This window comes from Micrasema longulum, unplaced genomic scaffold (genome assembly GCF_059751315.1).
Source record: "Micrasema longulum isolate JH-2025_06_02 unplaced genomic scaffold, ASM5975131v1 h1tg001492l, whole genome shotgun sequence".
NCBI classification, from domain to species: domain Eukaryota; kingdom Metazoa; phylum Arthropoda; class Insecta; order Trichoptera; family Brachycentridae; genus Micrasema; species Micrasema longulum.
The window spans coordinates 118,242-135,394 of NW_028278676.1; the positions used below are offsets into that span (position 1 = coordinate 118,242).

General features: G+C 31.1%; 2 protein-coding genes across 4 annotated transcripts; one reads left to right on the forward strand and one right to left on the reverse strand.

Annotated features, from left to right (window-relative positions):
* Window positions 1-1,260: 1,260 nt before the first annotated feature.
* LOC148275179 (inactive peptidyl-prolyl cis-trans isomerase FKBP6-like) lies at window positions 1,261-4,232 on the reverse strand. Of its 3 annotated transcripts, XM_088236039.1 has the most exons (5): window positions 4,061-4,232; window positions 3,757-3,829; window positions 3,350-3,671; window positions 2,762-2,960; window positions 1,261-2,021 (listed from the first exon to the last, which is right to left on the reverse strand). In XM_088236039.1, exons 3-5 carry the CDS (start codon window positions 3,653-3,655, stop codon window positions 2,011-2,013), a joined length of 516 nt encoding a protein of 171 aa, XP_088092165.1. In that variant the 5' UTR covers window positions 3,656-3,671; window positions 3,757-3,829; window positions 4,061-4,232; the 3' UTR covers window positions 1,261-2,010. The 3 variants fall into 3 exon arrangements, with proteins under 3 accessions (XP_088092165.1, XP_088092164.1, XP_088092163.1); XM_088236038.1 differs by lacking the exon at window positions 4,061-4,232 and having other exon boundaries at window positions 3,757-4,045; XM_088236037.1 differs by lacking the exons at window positions 3,757-3,829; window positions 4,061-4,232.
* Window positions 4,233-6,082: 1,850 nt separating this feature from the next.
* On the forward strand, window positions 6,083-13,035 carry Phb1 (prohibitin 1). Its single transcript, XM_088236045.1, has 5 exons — window positions 6,083-6,187; window positions 6,758-6,855; window positions 10,132-10,293; window positions 11,086-11,267; window positions 12,289-13,035. The coding sequence occupies exons 2-5, from the start codon at window positions 6,768-6,770 to the stop codon at window positions 12,679-12,681; spliced, it is 825 nt and encodes a 274-aa protein (XP_088092171.1). The 5' UTR covers window positions 6,083-6,187; window positions 6,758-6,767; the 3' UTR covers window positions 12,682-13,035.
* Window positions 13,036-17,153: the final 4,118 nt, after the last annotated feature.

The following is a 17,153-nucleotide window of genomic DNA, read 5'->3' on the forward strand; positions in this document are numbered from 1 at the left end:
AGCTTGTCGAAATCCGGCGCTCCCCAAACACTAGATTTGGAGATCGTGCTTTTGCCGCCGCCGGCCCCTCTGCCTGGAACCAATTGCCAGTCCCATGTTTAGGTATACAATTGTAAAGCGCCCATAAGGTGATTTTTTTTACAAAAATGGCGCTATATAAATCAGCCAAATATTATTATTATTATAGTAGTCTGCGTAAACACTATATATGTACCTGCGGTGCTTTACTGAACCGCTGTCGCCGTAGAAAACACGTTATCTCGTGAATTTTGTATGTAAATAAGCGAAATAAATGTTTTTTCCACGGCCGCGAGAGCGTTTGGAATACCAGCCCCGGGTGCAATTATAATCTTCTTTATCCCCTAGAGAGAGGTTAATTTGGGGATATTTTTTTTTCCATGCGACTAATTTTTGCTATTTGAATTTTTTTATTACTATTTTTAGGAAAAGAAACATTTGCGTTTTTATAATTTATCCAAATATTTCATTTTGGGGGCCATTTTCAAAGAGTTGTAAATAACTCACTATTAGAAAATGAGAATTAAGAAGAAAGGGGTAGAGAAGATTTAGAATATCACCACTGGGGTGGTATTGTAGATCTTCTCTACAGAGATTAATTTTAAGATTTTTATTTTATTTATTAGCTTCATATAATGACCACACTGGTGATTAAACGTCAAATGGTGTATAAAACGGCTTCAAAAACGGACAAACGAATACGGTTTGGTCAATGTGTTTTAGGTAATGCTTAAGGCCGCAATAATGCTCCAAATTCCAAATGGAAATATTTATATTTAGTTGCACATGTTCGTATTTGTTTGACGTTTAATCATCAAAGTGGCCAATATATAAAGATAATAAAAATCTACAAATTAAGGTGATTCAAAACGAAAATAAGAAACCAGTTATTTATAGATGGCACTTTTATAATTTTTTATTGAAAAATGCCATTTTTACGTTTATTTTCAATGGACATTTTACAAAACTTGGTTTGCAAAAACTTTACATTATATTGATCGTAACAAATACCATAACAATATAATTTAGGTTCTTTTAACAAAATGGTGTACAAAACAAAAAATAGCATAAATACTTTATTTTGTTATATTTGATTCCTGCAATGTTTGAGACACAAAAAACTGTCTCCTTAAAAATAAGGCATTTTGACTTATGTTATTGTTCCCCCCGCCCATAGATATGTAAAAATCTTAAGGGTTATAAATAAATTCAAAAAAATAGGTTATAATTTAAACAAATTAATAATAAAAATATTTTATTCCTCTATGTCACTTATTTTAATTTTGGAAACAAATGTAACAATATCACTTTCGTCGCAAAATAATTTATGATCATCGACTATTCTTTTTACTTCATCTGATTCTGCTTTAGTTAGACCATTGGGTAAGTTTGCCGTAACAATTTCAGTGTCATTCAATAGAGATTTGCATAAGTCTCTAACAGAACTTGAGAAATCCTCAGATGGCTCATCTGACACTAATTTCTTGTCTCTATACACTCTGAAAGAATGATTGAGAGGTTGTGTCAAAGTTTCAACCCGTTTTTGGTAAACATCCCTCTTTTCTTGTAATAATTCTATTTCCTTTCTTATATTTGGACAATTTCTATCTAATTTTTGAGCTGCTCTGAGTTTCTTTTCTGCGGCTTTATAATCACCTATCATTAATAGTGCCCGGCCATTATGAAACAAAGCCTTACTATTATTTTGCAATTTCCCCATATAATTCAAGGTATTACACATACAGCACGCCTTGAGTGGCAACTTTAATTTATTGTAACAGATGGCTAAGTTTAAATATAATTTGCCGAGGAATTTTTGTTGCTTTGCTTCCTCAATTTCATCTTTCAGCCTACAAAATTCAAGATAGTGTACGGCTGATCTGAAAGACCTTATAGCGTAACGATACTCCTCTTTTTGGAAAAACATTTTACCAGTTATGTGTAGGGCTACTGCCTTTTCATAAATAACGGTGAATGTGCTGTATTCATTCCTTAAGTCAGACCTTAAAATATCGCAATATTAATTAAACAATAATTATTGAAAATAATAATAGAATAACTAAGAAACAAGTAATAAGAATGTATTTTTCATGTAAATATGAGTAAGCATTTGATTTTTTAAACATTTCTCTGGAATTCCAACAACCATCTTGATGGCAACCATTGTAGGTATGATGAAAATAACAACTTTTCAGGACAGTCAATTGAAGTTGCTAAAAAGTGTTGATTATAGACCTAACTTCCTAATGTCTATTCACACAAAGTTTAATATTATGAATCCTAAATTTATATAAATATATATTGAATCCTAAAACTCTTCTTCGCTCTAGTCAACTCAAACCTGAAAAGTCATAATTTCCAACATTGCTGAATATTCAATTAAATTCAAAATAGATAGTTTAAGTAGCTGCCATTGATCTATTGATTATTTTGTGAAATAGTAGAGCTCAAACCTTTATTGATCCCGAATTACGCAACTATTATTTCACATAAAATCAAGAGATTGGTAGAAAAAGAATCTCTTGAAGATGAAACTTTCCATTTAAAAAAACATATTTTAAGGAGTCTCAAAATGCTATGGATGTTCAATCACAATCAGAATGGTTGCACAACGTACAGAGGGATGATCAATAACGAGTCATAAACCTTGTGAATGTCTAGACTTTGATGTTCACTTGGCAAAACAAATGTATCTCTCTTTAACAACCTGATATATTTCTCATCAATATGCTAATCTTTTTACCTATCTTCAATGGCGGAACTAAACCGACAACTAATATATTGAACAAGCAATCGGCTTTGGCAGGAATTAGCTTTGGACATCCAAGTACTCCGTACATTAGTTTATAGGAAATTAAAAATCTAGAATATTCCCCAACTCTCATAGTCTTCAGGGACATGTCCAAACCAGGAAGTTGACCACCATCACCAATATGCAAAATCTGGAATTAAAAATTTTGAATTATCAATAAAAGGTAATTTAAATTTTTAATAGAAATAAAAGGCGGGTGAAACAATAAAGATCCAGCCATGAAGATGTCGTAGAAGAGATAAAACCAATTGATGGTAATCAAAAGTATTTTTGTCTATTACACAGTTGCAACTATTTTATTTCTACAAGTAATAATTGAAATGGAATTTAAAAAAATAAATTATGCATATTTTTTAAGTTTCTTCCGTAGAATCTATAGATAAATAAAATTGGAAAATAAATAATAAAAGTAATACAGTATTGTAATAATACACTGACTTACTTTTAAGAATGTTAATTTATTAGAAATAATAAAATCTATAAAACAACAGATAAAAAAAACAATTACAAAAAACGTACCATAGTTTTACAGTCCACAGTACAAGTAAAAGGCTCTAACGCACCTTCACAAAATCCACTAAGGCGAACTTTTATAGAGGAATTGTCACTTAATGGATTCCCTTCGCTATGCACTATTATAGACTTTCTAATCAAGTCGTCATTTCCAACTGGAGTCATCTCTGACCATAGTTTGGCGAAAGGTTTCTGAACCCAAGATTCCATCTCATTGTACCCAAAGAAATTAGGCTCCTCTGAATCAGATTGATATCCCTCGGCCATATCAAGTTGATGTAAAAACTCTGTATCCGTTTCAAATGTCACCATTCCTCTACTCACATTTCTGAAACAAGCGTTTTAACAATGTTTTTGGTATAGTATGAACATTAGAATAAAGTCAGATAGTTACGCAGCAGATATTTCCATACTCGATATCTATTCCATCCCGCAGAAGAACGCTGGTTTAAAATCCAAATCATCGGTCGCAGCCATATCTTGGATCTAAAGCAAAAAAGGGACACTCGAAGTATTTCAGAGTAAATAAATATCACAATCAAAGAATAATATTTTTTGATAAGATCAGAACAACTACATAAACAGATTAACGCTAATTTTAATAGTTTTCCCACGCCAAGGCAAGTTATTCGATATATTTAGTATATTTACGAATATTTTTTGGTTATGTTTTAGGTTATGTTTGTCAGATTTCAGAATGTTATTGTTACTTGTTACCTAAAACCACAAACCGCAAAAAACCAAAGACCAAAAACAATATGAATTGACGGGCACAGATTATTCCATCATCTTCTTTTTTTTTGGCTTTTTCACCTCCCAACTGGGGTGCTCTAACCAGTGTGGAGTTATAGATAAATTTACACATGTGTTAGTACCTACTACATACAATTGTATTGCACTTAATTAAGTGTGTTGGTATTTAATATTAAGTACGCTTTTATACTTATTCATAATATTTATCATTTTTACAACTCGATACCATTTATAACTAGATATTTACATAAAATTTGGAATATATTGAGAATTGAAACATCAGTAGGGAATAAAACGTTGATATTGGAGAGGTTAGATAGGGATTCAGGATAACAATCATTTGTAGGACATCTTAATAAAACATGATTTAGATCTTCCTCCTCAAGCGCACATTTTGGCAAAGTCGTGAACATAGATCCTGAACAGGTGAGAACTATTGCAGCAGTACCCATTAATAGGCATTCTGCGTATGGAGGATGTCTCAAATCTGTTAAGAATCATTTTGGAAAACCAAGGATTTCCCGTTATATTTATGTGTATCGGTAGGATAAAATGTCTTTTCTCGGCTTCCCAATATTCTTGCCATGTGTAAAGTTGTTTCTCCCTCTGTTTAACGAGATCACTTAGTGGTAGTAAATTACCATAGGCAAGATTCCCAGAATGGACCACCTCCTTTGCTAACTCGTTCACGTTTTTGTTCTCCAGAATACCACAATGGCTAGGGTTCTAAGATATGACAATGTTTTTATTGTTTGCCTCGGATAAAGAAAGAAGAAATCGAATTTCAGGATAATGGACTCTGTAACGTGATTCTTATTTCACTATTTATAAAACGCGTATTATCTTAATGAAAGTTTAAGCTAGGTATTCAACAAAAACTCTCGCTGTAGTTGAGTACGTAAAACGAATAAATGCATCGACCAATTAATACACAGAGAGTTGCCCTGAGCCAATACCTACTCCTGAGCCCTCAAATTGATGACACTTAACTGACACTTGATGACACGTAAATTTGGTACCAAATTTACCGAAATCAAATGGAAATATGTTTTTTTAAAGGTTGATCATAGATTAGACTGTTAAGGCAAAATATCCATCCAGGGCAAAATTGGATGGTTTCGCGGTACCTAAACGCTCAGTGATGACCAACGCGAAGTTAGCCGTTCTTCGACCGCCAGCCAGATGGGACGTTTAGAGTCGAAATCAAAATACATGCTTTTGTCAAAAGCTTGTAAAAAGCCTTTCGGAAAAACATTATAAAAAAGATTGTGTAACTTTTCGTTGGTAAAAATGAATAATCAACAAAGCTTAAAATAATTCATACACAAATAAAAATATAATTTATTTCAAGATCAAATTAAATAAATGGGTCCAAATTATAAAGATTTTTAAGAAAGCGTCTGATTGGGATAGACCAAAAACTAATGTTGATTGTGTGCATTAAAACACAATTAATTTTATTTACTGAAAATGGGTATCCTCCATTTTTTCGTAGTATATGCATGCTCGTTGAATGCAACCCTTTTACAAATAAACAACTTCAGTAACTACGTACCGGAACGTTTTCGTGTGCTAGTTTTTTAAAGTATTTTACAACATAGGACGCGTCTATGTAAATATAGGTCTTTTTAAAAAAAAAACTTAATGGAAAATGAACTTTTTTACATTTTTATTTCAATTAGCCAACTATCTAATATTTAGAAGGTTTAGAAATAAATGTATACATGACATATATATATTACATTTACATTTTATTTTTTTATTTGTTTATGTAGCCCCTCCACTGGCTTAAAGGTACGTTCTGGGGTGTTTTTATGAGTGTTTTTATATTTGAGACAGGAAATTTTAAATCTGTTAACTTTTATAATTGTATATTTTGGTAAACTCTCTCAGTAATGGATTTTTAAATAGACATTGAAATTCAGTCTTATATAATTATACTTTTTCTCTATGGTTCCGCCATTTTCTATTCTGTCTTCTATCTCTATCTATAATATATAATATAATTCGCCGGGCGTGTGACGGATTAAAATTGCGCAATTTTGTACGATTACACATACTGAATTATCTTATACAAGTCCACAATTGAAGGTACTGAAAATAAAAATAATAAATATTATTTTTATCAAAGTTTACTTTTGATTTTGTCATATTTAAATGATATCCTTTTAAAATTTATAAGTTAGGTTATGTCACGGCCATAGTTCAGTGTTCAAATGATCATTTTGTCACGATGATTTGTTGAGTTTATTACTTGCACATGCATTTTCCAATGAAAAATATGATTCCAACTTTACTCTTCTTAAACGTTTGATAGGTAGTAAAATAATAACGTGTAAATAATTAGGGGAAATTGTGCAATCGTGGTGCTTCTGTCAAAATAATTCAAAATCTTGAATGGAGCTCTACATCCCTTTCTTGGTAAAATTATGTTAATTGGTAGATTTTAGCATAAATAAATACAAAATTATGCTTTCGTTTACTAATGTTTACAATTCTCGAGTACTGCGATGTTGGATTTTATTCAAATATTAATTCTTATTTCTATTATTTTAATTTTCAAAAAATAGATGAATGATTTAATTTTTTTAAAATGGATGAATGATTTAAATGCACTTTGCTCGATTGCATCTATAATGTAGTTAATTTTTTTTCTTATAGGTAAAATAAGATGACAGCACAGTTCTTCAATAGAATTGGTCAATTGGGTTTAGGAGTCGCCCTCGTAGGAGGCGTAGTTAATTCTGCGCTATATAATGGTATGTTTAAACTAAATAATATGGTATTTCTGCTTTAATCTAATTGTTCCATTAGTTTACAACCCTTTATTGGGCACATACGTTCCCGCTGTCAGTTTTAATCAATTTATCCAACTTCACACACGGTGGGACTCGTTTGGGTCATTTGCGCCATATAGTACACCTAAACTTATAAAATTAAAAATTCATCTCAATATTAAGAAGATAGCATCTCTAATGTAAGTGTGTACATATGTACCCATTTTTGCCAATTGCCCTACAAAGGGTTAATAGAGATTTTTAAATAATAGTTCTGCTAAAATGAGTTCTTATTTTTCAGAACAGACCCTTTCAAGAGTTTGAAAAAATATTTATTATGTCTATAGCTGATTTTTTAAAAGTACCTACTCTTAAATTGTAAGTAATTCCCAATAAAAAGACTACTTAATCGTATCTCGCACTAGCAACATTACAAGCTTGTAACATAGCCAGTGTAAATATTTATTTTTGTGATTAAACATAAAGTACATTCACGGAAACTGGACCACTGTGCACGTGCAAACCACGAACCCACTGCGTGAAATTGCATGATTAGCCCATCATTTCACACCCCGGCATGATAAGAAACAATATGGGGGATCGATATTTATTGTTTTACTATTATTTATTTATTTAATGCCTGGCAATAACGCAATAACGAGTTCACCATGAGACTGACCAATCTCCAGTCGATTTGCTTTTGCAGTATTTTTACCTGAGAGTACTAAATTTAAATAATGATTTTGATAAAATTATCATTACAATTTCTTTAATCTTTAATCGAGTTGTGGTCCCGTGGCTAATGTTGCGGACTCACAGATCAGAGTCCGAGGTTCGCACCCCACTCTATCCTAACTTGATTTCCATTTTCTAATGGTGAGTTATTTACAACCCGTTGAAAATGGTCACCAAAATTGAAATTGATATTTGTTAAATTATAAGAATGCTAGTATATTTTTTTAATTAAAAAAATATCTATGTATATAACCTAAGCGTTTTTATTGATATTTTTTTACCAAAATCATTAACTATGGAGTTTTATAAAAAAATAAAATATTATCAATTATTGTTTTTCTTAATAAACAATAAATAACAAAATAGGTACAATCGAATCTAATAAATGTCAATCCACTATCATTTTACTGTGCCGTTTAGATTAAGATGATATGTGTGAAATGGGCTTTTCTCCGTCAGATATCACGCCAGCTGGTTTGTTTATTTGGAAATTCTTGTAATAATGAACAGACAGTAGGTAACAAATTATTTACTAAAAAATATGTACCTGTATCCATTTTTTTTATTATTTTTTTTATTTGGGATTTTTACAGCTATTACATAAGCAAAATAAGTAGAAATATATTAACAATACTTGTTGAGCCAATAAAAAAATCCACCGTAAATCTAATGACACATAATATATAAGAAAAGAGTTTACATAATTGTATGTGTGTGACATTTGTATTCATGTGTATGTGAATGTGGGAATGAATGAGGGAGAAGGTGTGTGTGTGGGTGCGTAAGTATAAAAATAATTGTTTAAAACTTGTAATTATATTAAAATGGTACAAGAAAAAGCTTTGTAAAAAGTTTGAAACCTTTTGTTAAAATTTAAAAGAAATTTTATAATTGTATTTTTCAAAAGTATGTTAAATTACCAAAAAGAAAAAAAGCATTTTATTTTAAAATTTAACTGATACACACTGAATGAATAATGTGCGACGAGTCCCATACAATACGGTAGGTAACCACAAAATGCAGTAAATACGAAATAATGTCAACAATAAAACAACGTTTGACAATACGCGAACGTTGATTCAAAACGAACATACAAATACATATTATATGCACCTACATAATATATAAATAAGAATAACACATAAGTTTGATAGAAATGATTAGAATGATAAAAATCAGGTGTCAGTTGGCCCGCAGTACGGGAATACATAATTATATTAAAAGATCTTCTCACTATAAAACTTATATTTAATCAGGGATAGAGAGCAACGAAGGGGAGGATGTGGACAAAGACAATTTATTACCAATGGCAGTTTTGATAAATTTAATATTTTTTGTAAATATATCTATGTCGTTAAATTTCCTGTTATACGTATCCATAATACGGTTAATCGTAGCGTTTTTTGACAAATTTGTTCTGCATTTAGATTTAGATCCAATGTTAATACATTAAATAATTTTGCTACTAGGGCATTCCATTGTTTGAGTTGTAACTATGTCATGAGAATTCATACAATGAACCATTTTACTATACTGCTTTCAAGAAAAAGCCAAACGGTCAATATGTTATGTGTTATTATTTGGTGACTGATGGGACACTGGAAAATCCCACTCTTCTAACTTACCATTTAAAGATGAAGTTAAGCAAACTACTCAATCATAGAATTATAATATTCCAGAAGGCGCGTAGAATCATGTTTGCATACACCGCACTGTGTCCAAAAATCTGACATCCCGCCTGCGCCGCGCATGCGTGAAGTGGCCGCGTAATGTTACCAGACTGCAAACAATTTATTTTCATAACACAAATATAAGATAATTTTGTGCATTGTTATGTTGTGTTTTACCACGAAAAATATTTTACTGACTGGGCTATAAAAAAAAAACAAGTAGTTTCATTAGGCAAACATAAAAAATAATTAAATAATAATTTTGTAATTAAGTAAATTAATACCGTTTAATATTAAACTAAGGTTTATTAATGGAAAGCCGGGTAAAAAAATCGACCACCCTTGCAATACTAACAAAATGTCTACCTTGTTTTATTTAACAATCTGACAGATGGTAAAATAATCCAATTCTTATTTATTTTTTATGTAATATGGAAATCATAGCCTTTTTAACAAACTCAAGGTACAAGATAACAATTTTAAAATAGTAAGTATAAACACACCTTTAGATGGAAAGATCTGTGCTTTCCGAAACTATATGTAGTGGTGTAAAATACATGTAAGTGGGCGTAAGTGTTTGATCGATATATTTAATCATTTTATTTATTACAAAGGTAATGCCGATTCAATAAATAATATCAGAGTTTTTTTTTTGCATATAAGTTTATTTGTCTTCCAATGTGGTACTCGGCGATTATCGTCAACATCCAATGGAGTGCTTTTAGAATATGAATTTTTAACGATTGATACTAGTTTTGCATTTATACTGATTATACTTCTTTTCATACTCGTTCACCATTTGAATGATTTTGTTTATCTTTTAAGTAATGTATTTATATTAATTCATTTTTAGTTGACGGTGGTCACAGAGCAGTAATATTCGACAGATTTGCTGGAATAAAGAACGCAGTAACTGGAGAAGGAACACATTTTTACGTTCCGTGGGTACAGCGACCCATCATATTCGATATCAGATCCAGGCCTAGAAATATTCCCGTCGTCACCGGTAGTAAAGGTAAGCCAATTCGATTGAATGGTATTTATTTCAAAAGAGATTTCTCTGACAAAGTAATTTAGAAGTATAGGCATTGCAGAGCTTTAAACCTGTTAGTGGCATCTTGATCAACTCCCTAGGGGGTTAATATTGCGTACTAAGGTTTGAACACACATTCTAAGCAACAATAAAATAACAATGACTACTCTCAGGAAAAAATCCTGAAAAGGGAAATCAAGTGCAGATAAGTCCGCTTCGTAGTGTGGTTGATGCATTCTCTTACCACGCTTGAGGTCCCGAGTTTAATTCCTACACTGCAATATTTCATTCCTGGACTGGCACCTGATGCATAAGACCTATCACCTTACCTTCTATGTAATAAAAGTGAACCAGATACGCTGTAATTTACAGTGCTAATGCAGTGCCCTATGCACCACTGGGTGTAGATAGAGAAAAGACGAATTGAGAATAAATCATTTGTAAAATTTTGCCTGTATAATAATTATTTTTTTGTTTTTGTTTTATATTTTTTGGTGTTTTCATTTTGAAAACAGTTATTGACTACTGTTTTTGTTATGTGATGTGTTATTGATACTATTGTAAAGCTATATCAAATAGCGTCTCAAAAAAATCAAATGTATTATTAATTTGAGTGAGTAATTTTTATTTTGCTTTGTTGGAAATAAAATATTAGGGTCCCTTTACACATTCTTTACTTATTCTTTTCTTTTTAATGTAAGATTTCTTTTTAATAAATATAAATAAATTTAAAACTACCTTATAATTTTCTAATTCATTTCTTTTGATTTCTAGATCTGCAAAATGTAAACATCACTCTGCGCATTCTGTTCCGACCTATTCCTGACCAGCTTCCTCGAATCTACACTATCTTAGGTGTAGATTACGACGAGAGAGTCCTTCCTTCTATCACTACTGAGGTACTCAAGGCTGTAGTCGCTCAATTTGATGCTGGTGAACTCATCACACAGCGAGAGGTATTTTCATCATATTGATCATTGCTTTAAAAAAATATCCTGTTATTTTTACAATCTTTATTGTTTATTTTATATTTTACAATTGAGATAGAAGTCAGTTTTAATAAGTTTTACATAATTTATTATATAAATAAAAGACTTTTATTTTACAATTGATATAGAAGTCAGTTTTAATAAGTTTATTATAAGTTTTACATAATTTATTATAAAAATAAAAGACGGGTGATACTAAAATTCACAAATTTTGAATAACTAGTTACTGGTTTCATCACTTTCGCGACATCTTCAAGGCCGGTATCTTTGTTATAAAATTCAATATATTTATACAAAAAAACTAAGGATAGAGAATTCAAAATAATTATCTTTTTCCTCAGCCTTTATCTCTCCACTGTTGGATATAGGCCTCTTCCATACCCTTCCTTCTTCTCTGTAATTTGCTTTTTGTAGCCATTTCTTCCCCCCACAGCGGCTATATTGTCGGCACATCTTTTGAGGTCTTCCAACACTTCTTATTCTCCCAAGGTCTCCACTTCAAAACTTAGGAGTCCACCCTGTGGCATCGTGCCTTGCGACATGCCCTGCCCACTGCCTCTTTAACTTTGCTACACGATCCATGATTTCCACCACTCTGGTTCTGCGCCTAATTTCATTATTTGATATTTTATCTCCTAGGCTAATACCAAGCATGGACCTTTCCACGGATAATTGCGTGCAATTAAGTTCTTTGTGAGTGTCATCGTCTCCATTCCATTTGTCATGACCAACAATATGCACAGTTTAAAAGCTTTTCATTTCAAAATAATTGGGAACTCTTTGCTATGAAAAATATGTTTGAGTTTACCGAAAGCAGAATTACATAAGTACCTTAAGCAAAATTGGGCTTTTAAAAAATGGACTATATCAGTTTACAGATCTCCCGCAGCTCTCTAAAGATTTTTAAAAACGCATTTTGTATATTAATTTTATAAATGTTATGTTATACTTTTTTTGTTAGTATTTAAATAATTTTATTTTTAACTAGATCGTGTCCCAAAAAGTAAACGAAAGTCTGACTGAGAGAGCGCAACAGTTCGGAGTGATTCTTGATGATATCTCCATCACCCATCTCACATTCGGAAAAGAGTTCACCCAAGCTGTGGAGTTGAAGCAGGTAGCCCAGCAGGATGCTGAGAAGGCCCGATTCCTCGTAGAGAAAGCTGAACAGCAGAAGAAGGCAGCCATCATCACAGCGGAGGGAGATGCCCAAGCCGCCATTTTACTTGCGAAATCCTTCGGAAACGCCGGCGAAGGTCTTGTTGAACTCCGTCGTATCGAAGCTGCAGAAGACATCGCCTACCAACTATCTAAATCCAGAAACATCACCTACCTGCCAGGTGGACAAAATGTACTTTTAAATCTTCCGGCGCAGCAATGAGATATCTACTAAGTGAAATTACAGACAATAATAAATAAAAGTGAAGCTGTATAAGTTGAGAGCATTTATTTTTTGTTTGTTATCTTTTTTATACTTTATAGATTATAAAAGAATTCAAATGAGCATCTTACTATAAATCGTTATCAGCGGTTTGGGACTATGAGTTTAAAAGTAAGTTTTCTTTTCCACGCACACCCACATTTAAGTTTTCCCTTGTTTGAAATGGTTGAATTGTTAGGAATAAATGCTGTGAATTTTTTATGGCTGATGGCTAAAAGTTCTTTATGTTAGTAAGAGTAGGTTTCAATTTATTTACATGTATACTAGTCTGTTAATAAATATGATTACAAGACTTTTAAATGTATAATTGAACCCCCCCATTCATGCTCCTATTTACAATGTCAAATACCCTGTGTATAATACTTAGGGTTATTATACACTTTTTTGCGATGCGTTTAGTTGTTCATATTCTATTCTAATGTCATACAATATTTATTGCCAGCAGTTCAATACATGAAAAATTATCGCTCGACAAAAAAGGATAAAGAATACTAACCTTTGAATATCCAATGGCATCCAATTTGATCTGTTTTTTTGTTTCTGCACAAAAGTTTGTATGAGTTTGATGAGCACATGATGAAAATCTTGAAGAATAAGTCAGAGAGAACGAAAAAACCTGTCTAGTAGCGTCAGTCCGCGTTTCAAAACCCACTCTGGATCTTCATCGGCTGCGATCATCCGACATTGCCGACTGAGCGAAACTGATACCCCCCATCTCTCGGGGAGAAATTCAACTACACATTTAATTGACGAATGCAATCAAATGTGCATGAATCGGTTTAATTTATCCTTTCTTGATAGGGACAATCATCGCGTAAATTAAACCGCTGGCCACAACACCCTGAATAATAAGTTAGCTTATATATCTTGGGGTAATTTCTACAATAGGTAACTTCAAAATCAGCATTTTTGAATTACCCACTAAAACATATACATATTTGTATCTTCCCCCATGAATGCTACAAATAGACAAGTCGTGATTCATTCAAATCATGTTATGATGATTTGAGTGCGTGACTTGTTGGAAAAAATGGAAAAGAATAAAAAAACATGTTTATAGTGGGTAACTCACGAATGCTAATTTTGAAGTTACCTAGCTGTAGTAATTACCCCACGATATTATATAAGACGATTTTATTTATGGAATACTAACATTAGAGCAGTAAAACTACTCCATCTACCTGAAATTTCGATTCATAGCATAAAGCAAGCTAACTTAAAAAAAATATATCTAAGAACTATTAAATAAAAAAACTAGTAAATTTAAATAACATCATTAAACTCTGCATATAATCTTCCTTACCTCGGACAAGTATATTGTAATTATTACAAAAATTTACTTAACTTATTCCAAAGAATAAACAATTGTCTCTAGTAATTATTAATATGAGGACAAAACACTAGTGATTAAGCTGGTTTCCATTGACCTTCGTGAAGTTTTTTTTTCTTTTTCTTATAAATCATAAATAACGACTTATCTTTTTACTCGTAAACAATGTTTTGACAGTAAAAATTTATTTAGTTTATTATCATAATTATTGATATGTAGGTATGCAGAGTGCATTTATGTGAATTGTTTAATAATGTATTCTTAGCCTGCTATAAAGTTTATACATTTATTTATTTTATTTATGGATTTATTCAGTCCATTTAGATACAATAATAAAAGTTTCAATCTGATTTACAAAACCTCAATAATTTATAGCGCATTTGATATACACATTAAATTAGGAGGTATATACATATATGTATATTATCCACTAACGTATAATAAATAGACATGTTATTCCTATACTCTCTATATCATCTAAGATACCTATAGCAAATATTGTATTGGCCTCAACGATTTGAAAAAAAAAAAATAGAAAATCGTGATACACATGCACTCATTCATGTAAGAAAGAGATATGCATATTTCCTCAGTTCATGTTTATTTTTGCGTAACTTTTTACCAGTTACGACATTATCTAGCAGCTGTCAAAATGTTGAAAAATGTACTTAAAAATGTATCTAATTATCTCACATTGGACCTTAAGACGCCCCCCAATATCAGGTTGAATTTTCAGAGTAAAAAAGTGCATCTTATATTCCGAAAAATACTGTATTCCATAAATTGGATTGTATTTCAAAATTAAACAATATATCTGTTTTATTTTTCACAGTTGCAGTGCAATTTAGCATTTTATCAGCACACGCCAGCATATTTCTGCATAGCGTCGTGTCTAATTGTGGCAATTACCCACAAATTGAAATGTCATTTTCTTTGCGCTTGTAATGTATTTATTTAATTATAAGTAATTGATATTATTCTGTCAATATTACAAATGTTCTCTTCATTTATAAAACCCAAAGTAGTGAAAAATATATATAAATTTAACAATAATTATGAACACTATCAGATTACCTATTTGTTTACAATGAATTTTAAAAGCGTTTAATATGAGGGTAGGCTGAAAGGCACACATGCTTATAGAACACAAATCCCTCCCTCGTAATTATGTAATTTATTAAATTGAAATCTACATTACATGTTAAAATTCCTTTTTAGTTTTATTAATTTTTTAGAATTAATGGTAAGTACAAAGTATCTTTTATATAAAATATTAATGCACATTTTTCACAGTGAAAATCCTTTGTTATTTCACTATTAAATATATGTATGTATTTAAAAACCATTGTAGATAAAATAGTAAAATAAATATTGTTTTATTTTGACTCAAATGAGACATTATCAATTTTATTAACTTAAATTATCAGCTCAGTAAAATTAATTTTCTCTCAGAGTTGTGACCCGCGATGTGTTTTTGTTTTTATAGTGACACACCATTGAATGCAATTAATATTAATAAAATATGATTAACATAAATAAAATAATTATATTGTGAGAAAGCTTCAATGGTCGGGTTACACACGATACATGATGGGAAGAGGTCTGAACTGTCGCAGCACTTTTGTGATCGGGTGCAATAGGAATTATGAAATTCCATAATGCGTATCTTGATCATTTTTTTTACAAAGTAAGATGATTAGTTTTATGCTTCAGGTGCCAGTCCAGGAATTGTGCAATAATATAATGTAAAACACATTTTAAAATAAACATTTCATGTTAACCATGTCGGGAATGGAACCCGAGGCCTCTTGCATGGTAAGCAAACGCGCTGACCATCCGTTATTAGTTTTTCATAATATAAGTAACTGTTTTAACTAACATAATTTTTCAGCAATAACTAGGAAAATAATCACTCAGGATTCTGAACTCTAGAAATTGTTATTTTATCGGAAGACAATCTCAAATATCTTTTATTTGCATAATTTCACATGTCAAAATCTAGCCTAGTAACCATGAAAAACTTGTTGATAAGAAAAAACTTACTGCATTACTGATAAAATAGTCCTAACTCAAAAACTCTAAAATGTTGTCTTAAAATCATGTTTTTTACATTAATTTTTTTATAGATTTTATTTTCACCCTTTGAAGCAATGCTGGGGAGTTATGCATATTTAGATTTGTCTTAAAAACGGCTATTGTATTTTTCAAAGAAAATCCCTATCGTTGTAAAGAGAATAGTTGAAATATGACACTGTTTGAGAATGGCTGTGTTCAAATAAGTGTTAGTCTAATAAAGCCATTAAGCGGTGAAATCTTAAAGTTGAAATATGTCTTTTTAGCCAAAGAGAGTTCAAAAAATATTTTTTTACTCTGTACCTATACATAACTCAAAATTAGTTTATCGGAGGTGCGATATGCAAACCTTTAGGTTTCAATCAACCAACTTCAATACAGTACGAAATATGGGTAAAAGCAATAAATATTTATATTAATGGTTTTATGTCTGTTTTTTTGTTTTTAATTTGTTTATTTTTCCATTTATATATTTACATAGAAATATAATTACTAAAATACACGTCTGAAATAATTAATTAATTAAATATTTTCAATTAGTTTCGGAGTTACTATGCACTTCCTTATCAAAATACCACTGCAAAATTGACTGGCATTAGTCACAAATAGGTAATTGAATAATATAATTAACCAGCACCCTTGAGGTGATTTTTTACTAAAATAGCGCTATACAAATTGTGCAACAAGCTTTTTTTTCAAATAAATATTTACATTCTTATGATACCAAATATTCCAACTTTGGGGCTTGCTTTCAACTTATTATAAATAACTCCTTATTAGAAAACTGGAACCATATTACGGTAGGGCGATCCGAGAGCCTAGCCGCAGGACCACAACCCTAACCGCAGGACCACAACTCGGTTCAAATATAATATTTAACTAATAGTTTAAAACATTTGATCCTTGATTCCTCTTTTGAGAGTGCTAAATTTAATTTTGTAAAATTTAAGGGATCTGTTTTTGCATATTAATAAGAATTAATAAAAATCATAGTTGACATTATTTGCCT

Bases quoted from the DNA above. Each gene is read 5' to 3' on its own strand.
- Phb1 (XM_088236045.1), top strand. From the start codon at position 6,768: ATGACAGCACAGTTCTTCAATAGAATTGGTCAATTGGGTTTAGGAGTC. The intron at 6,856-10,131 runs GTATGTTTAAAC...ATTCATTTTTAG, and splicing joins TAATTCTGCGCTATATAATG to TTGACGGTGGTCACAGAGCA. The intron at 11,268-12,288 runs GTATTTTCATCA...ATTTTTAACTAG, and splicing joins AACTCATCACACAGCGAGAG to ATCGTGTCCCAAAAAGTAAA.
- LOC148275179 (XM_088236037.1), bottom strand. From the start codon at position 2,841: ATGTCCAAAGCTAATTCCTGCCAAAGCCGATTGCTTGTTCAATATATT. The intron at 2,022-2,761 runs GTAAAAAGATTA...CGATATTTTAAG, and splicing joins AGTTCCGCCATTGAAGATAG to GTCTGACTTAAGGAATGAAT.